The sequence below is a fragment of the Nothoprocta perdicaria genome, unplaced genomic scaffold (assembly GCF_003342845.1).
Source record: "Nothoprocta perdicaria isolate Ctin4 unplaced genomic scaffold, notPer1 scaffold_634, whole genome shotgun sequence".
Lineage (NCBI taxonomy): Eukaryota > Metazoa > Chordata > Aves > Tinamiformes > Tinamidae > Nothoprocta > Nothoprocta perdicaria.
Window position 1 is genome coordinate 35,990 of NW_020455904.1, and position 5,819 is coordinate 41,808.

The 5,819-nt window shown below is 67.3% G+C and overlaps 1 protein-coding gene across 1 annotated transcript; it reads right to left on the reverse strand.

Annotated features, from left to right (window-relative positions):
• Positions 1 to 384: 384 nt before the first annotated feature.
• Positions 385 to 5,590, reverse strand: LOC112956462 (solute carrier family 22 member 6-B-like). Its single transcript, XM_026049983.1, has 7 exons — positions 4,904 to 5,590; positions 4,698 to 4,801; positions 3,781 to 3,935; positions 3,203 to 3,371; positions 2,794 to 2,917; positions 2,186 to 2,295; positions 385 to 649 (listed from the first exon to the last, which is right to left on the reverse strand). The coding sequence occupies exons 1-7, from the start codon at positions 5,588 to 5,590 to the stop codon at positions 385 to 387; spliced, it is 1,614 nt and encodes a 537-aa protein (XP_025905768.1).
• Between the last annotated feature and the right edge of the window lie 229 nt (positions 5,591 to 5,819).

The window sequence follows — 5,819 nt, forward strand, 5'->3', positions numbered from 1 at the left end:
CCCTCCATCCCTCCATCCCTATGCCCTTCATCCCTACGTCCTCCGCCCTCCATCCCTCGTCCCTCCATCCTCCATCCCTCGTCCCTCCATCCCTCCGCCCTCCATCCCTCCATCCCTCCATCCCTCCATCCCTCCACCCTCCTTCCCTCATCCCTCCGTCCTCCTTCCCTCCATCCCTACGTCCTCCATCCCTCATCCTCCAGCCTCCATCTCTAGGTCCTCCACCTTCCATCCTCCATCCCTCCATCCTCCATCCCTCCATCCTCCACCCTCCTTCCCTCCATCCTCCACCCTCCATCCGCCATCTCTACGTCCTCCACCCTCCACCCCAATGTCCTCCATCCTCCACAACCCATCCATCCCCTCTACGTCCTCCACCCCTCATCACCCCCCACCCTCCCGCCGCCCCACGGCCTCCCCGCCGCGGCCTCCACCTGCGCCGAGGCCGGCGTTGACGAGGATGCAGAGGCCGGCGAGGCCGAGGGCGGCGGCCTGGGTGAAGCGGCGCCCCAGGGTGCCCATGGCGAGCACGGAGAGCAGCTTGGCCGGGAYGTCCACGGCGCCGAACACCAGCTGCGTCACGTAGACGTCCACGCCGAAGTGCTGCAGGTCCATGGCCAGCCCGTAGTAGGCGAAGCTGGTGGAGAACCTGCCGGGCGGCGCGGCTCCGCTCGTCCCGCTGATCCCCATGGGGAATCCGGGGGGATCCGGTCATCCCACTGATCCCAATAGGGAATCCGAGGGGGATCCGGTCATCCCACTGATCCCAATAGGGAATCCGAGGGGGATCCGGTCAGCTGGGCACCGAGACGTTGCCGGTGATCCCAATAGGGAATCTGGGCGCGCTCTGGTCATCCCAGACACGGAGACACTCCCCTTGATCCCAATAGGGAAGCCGGAGATGGAGGTGCTCCCATTGATCCCAATAGGCAATCCGGGGGCGATCCGGTCATCCCGGACATGGGGGAGATCCGGTGATCCCGATAGGGAACCCGGAGATGGAGGTGCTCCCATTGATCCCAATAGGGAACCCAGACACGGAGACACTCCCCTTCATCCCAATAGGGAATCCGGGGGCGATCCGGTCATCCCGGACACGGAGGCACCCCATTGATCCCAATATCAAACCCGGGGGCGCTCCGGTCATCCCGGGCACGGGGGCGGTCCAGTGATCCCAATATGGAATCCGGAGGTGCTCCGGTCATCCTGGACATGGGGGCGACCCAGTGATCCCAATAGGGAACCCAGAGATGGAGGTGCTCCCATTGATCCCGATATGGAATCTGGGCGCGCTCTGGTCATCCCAGACATGGAGACACTCCCATTGATCCCAATAGGGAACCTGGAGATGGAGACACTCCCATTGATCCCAATAGGGAACCCGGAGATGGAGACGCTCCCATTGATCCCAATAGGGAACCCGGAGATGGAGACACTCCCATTGATCCCAATAGGGAACCCGGAGATGGAGACGCTCCCATTGATCCCAATAGGGAATCCGGGGGTGATTCGGTCATCCCGGACACGGGGGCGCCCTATTGATCCCAATATCGAACCCGGGGGCACTCCGGTCATCCCGAGCACAGAGACATTCCCGGTGATCCCGATAGGGAATCCGGGGGTGCTCCAGTCATCCCGGACATGGAGACGTTCCCAGTGATSCCAATATGGAATCTGGGGGCGCTCCGGTCATCCCGGACATGGGGATGGTCCCGYGATCCCAATAGGRAACCYGGAGATGGAGGTGCTCCCATTGATCCTGATATGGAATCTGGAGGCGATCCGGTCATCCCAGACATGCAGACGCTCCCATTGATCCCAATAGGGAACCCGGAGAAGCTCCCGGTGGTCCTTGTGCCGGAGACCTCCCAGTGATCCCAGTATGACCATGGAGATGCTCCCATTGATCCCGACCCCAGGGATGCTCCCATTGATCCCAATAGGGAACCCGGAGACGCTCCGGTGATCCCAGCATGACCAGGGAGACGCCCCCATTGATCCTGGTGCCGGAGATGCTCCCATTGATCCCAACCCTGGAGACGCTCCCATTGATCCCAGTGTAGACCCGGAGATGCTCCCATTGATCCCAATACAGAACCGGGAGACATTCCCGGTGCTCCCAGCGCTGCGGACCCAAATCCGCCCTTTCTGGCCCCAAATCCGCCCTTGGGGGCCCTGGCGCTACCAGATGCAGGCGACGCCGCAGGAGACGCTCCTCATCCCGCGGGTCTGGACCAGCATCCGCAGGGAGCGCCCGGCGCCCGGCGCCTCCGGCCCCGCCAGGGCCTGCAGGGTCTGCGGGATCGGCGGGATCCAGCGGGATCCGGGCGGGATATGGGGAGATAAGGGGGGATATAGGGGCATCCGRGCGGGATCCGGGCGGGATGGGGTTCGGGGGACGCGGAGGGATCTGGGGAGATCCCAGCGGGATCTGGGTTCAGGATCCAGAGGGATCTGGGGAGACCCGGGTGGGATCTGGGTGGGGGATCCGACAGGATGGGGATAGGGGGGATCCAGAGGGATCTGGGTTTGGGATCCAGAGGAATCTGGGGGTCGGATCCAGAGGGATCTGGGTCCTGGATCCAGAGGGATCTAGGGGTCGGATCCAGAGGGATCTGGGGGTGGGATCCGCAGGGGAGCGGGAGGGGATCCAGGGGATCCGGGCAGGATCTGGGGGATCCAGGGGGTCCAGGTGGGGAGTCGGGGCAGACCCAGGAGCCCTGGGAAGGCTCCGGAGGGATCCGGGGGCGGGGGACGGACGCGCGGGAGGATCCGCCGGGATCCGCCGCCCACCTGCAGGCCGATCCTGTCGCCCTCCTCCCGGCGCCCGTTGACGCGGGCGACTCTGCGGAGCCCCCGGAGCGCGGCCTGGGGCCTCCCGGCGCTCACCTGCCAGCGCGCCGACTCGGCGAAGAGCCTGCGGGCCCAGGCGTCCGGGAAGGGGCCCCGGTGTCCGGGAGGGTCCCAGTGCCCGGGAGGCGGCCCAGGTGTCCGGGAAAGGGCCCCGGTGTCCGGGAGGGCCCCGGCGTGCGGGAGAGGGACCCAGGCATCCGGGAGGATCCCAGTGCCCAGGGAAGGGGCCCCGGCGTCCGGGAGGGTCCCAGTGCCCGGGAGGGCTTCCACCCCACATCAGAGGCCCTGGAGACCCCCAACACCCCCCCCACCAGGGGCCCAGGCGTCCGGGAAGCCCCCCGGCGCCTACCAGGAGTAGAGGAAGAAGAGGTAGAAGGGCAGCGAGACGGCGAGCTGGAGGTGGCGCCAGCGCGGGAGGCCGAAGGCCGCGGCCGCCAGCACGAACTGGCCCAGCGTGTAGCAGTAGCCGTTGATGGTGCCCACGGTGGCCCGCAGCTCCGTGGGGATCCACTCCATGCCTGGGGGGCGGGCGGTGAGCACCCGGACGCCTGGGCCCCTGCCCGGACACCTGGGTCCCGCCCGGACGCCTGGGCCCCTGCCCGGACACCTGGGTCCCACCCAGACACCTGGGCTCCCACCCGGACACCTGGGTCTCGCCCGGACGCCTGGGCCCCTGCCCGGACACCTGGGTCCTGCCCGGACACCTGGGTCCCTCCCTGGACACCTGGGTCCCACCCGGACACCTGGGTCCCACCCGGACACCTGGGCCCCTCCCTGGACACCTGGGTCCCACCCGGACACCTGGGTCCCGCCCGGACACCTGGGCCCCTTCCTGGGTCCGTCCCACGGGTCAATGGGAGCAGGACCTCGCCCGGACGCCTGGGCCCCGTCCCCGGGGTCCCCGCGCGGCCGCCGGGGCCCGCTCACACAGGGAGGCCGAGTTGAGGCTCACGCCGGCCATGGCGAGGCCGGCCAGGCCGCGGCTCACGCAGTAGAGGCCGAAGGTCGGGGCGAGCGCGGCCGCCGTGCCGGCCAGCGCCAGCTGCAGGTAGCACCAGCGGAGCAGGGGGCGGCGCCCCCACCTGGGGACACGGGGGCCGTGGGGACACCGGGGGGACCCCCTGCCCCCCGCGGGCTCCCCTGGCCCCACACGGGCCCCACAGCCCCACATGGTCCCCACGTTGGCCCCACATTGTCCCGATGGCCCCACATTGTCCCCATGGCCCCACACAGTCCCCACAGCCCCACACGGTCCCCATGGCCCCACATCGTCCCCATGTCCAACATGGTCCCCACATCGTCCCCATGTTGTCCCCACATCGTCCCCATGCCCCGTGTTGTCCCCACATCCCGACGTCATCCCCATGCCCCACGTTGTCCTCATGTTGTCCCTGTGTCCACATGTTGCCCCCACGTACCACACTGGCCCCACGTTGTCCCCACATTGTCCCCACATCATCCCCAGGCCCCACATGGTCCCCGGGTCCCACATTGGCCCCACGTCCCACCTTGTCCCCATGTTGCCCCCACATCATCCCCATGTCCCATATTGTCCCCACATGGTCCCCATGGTCCCCACCCCATCCCCATGTCCCCATGTTGTCCCCATGCCCCACATTGACCCCACGTTGTCCCCATATCATCCCTACATCCCACATTGTCCCCACGTTCTACATTGTCCCCATGTTGTCCCTAGGTCACCATGTCATCCCCATGCCCCACATTGGCCCCACATCGTCCCCACATCGTCCCCACACCAGCCCCACGTCCCCCACGCCATCCCCATGCCCCACATTATCCCCACACTATCCCCATGCCCCACATTGGCCCCACATCGTCCCCACTTGTCCGAGAGGATCCCGACGGCGATGGATCCCACCAGGATGCCGGCCATGTAGATGGACTGCGCCGCCTGCCGCCAGCTCCGCGCCTCGCACACCAGGTCCCACTGCGGGCGGGGCGGGGCGGAGGCTCCAGCGCCGCCCCGGACGCCGGGGCCCGCCCCCCCGGACGCCGGGGCCCCGCCGCGCCACGTGCCATGGAGCCCCACCTCGGTGACGATGGTGTCGGCGAAGACGCCGTCCTCRTAGATCCACCCGTCGCGGCAGGGCTCTGTAGGCCACCCTTGGGTGATGTTGACCATGGTCACGTTGGCCATGTTGACGTTGGCCGTGGTCATGTTGACCATGGTGCCAATGGCCATGGTCATGTTGGCCATGTTGGTGTTGGCCATGGGCTTGTTGGCCATGTGGACGTCGGCCATGTTGACGTTGGCCACGGGCTTGTTGGCCATGGTCATGTTGGCCATGATGATGTTGGCCATGGGCTTGTTGGCCGTGTTGATGTTGGCCATGTTGCCGTTGGCCATGTTGGCCATGTTGCCGTTGACCACGTTGCCGTTGGCCATGTTGGCCATGTTGGCCATGTTGCCGTTGACCACGTTGCCGTTGACCATGTTGGCCATGCTGACCATGGTGTCGTTGACCACGTTGCCGTTGGCCACGTTGGCCACCAGGAGGTACCTGCGGCAGCGGCTGTCGGGCGGGGCGGGCGCCGTGGGGCCGGCGGCGCCGTGGGGCCGGCAGCGGTGGCCGGGGACGCCGGCCGTGAAGTTCTGCAGCAGGTTGTGGCTGGCCAGCATGAGCAGCGGCAGCGCCAGCCCGGCCACCGAGAGCACCTGGAAGCGGCCCATGCCGCCCAGCGAGGCCAGCAGCTCCGAGAAGGTGGCGGCCACCATGGGGAGCGGCGGGGAGGCCGAGGAGGAGGCCGAGGAGGAGGCYGAAGAGCGCCTGGTGGGAGCAGAGGGTTGGGGTGGAGGATGGACGGGAGGAGGGTTGGGACGTTGGAGGCCGAGGGATGGACAAGAGGATGGGACGGGATTGGAGGATGAAGGATGGGGTGAGGGATGGAGGTGAGGACGGGGTTGGGTTGGAGGTCAAGGGATGGACTGGAGGCCAGGGGACAGG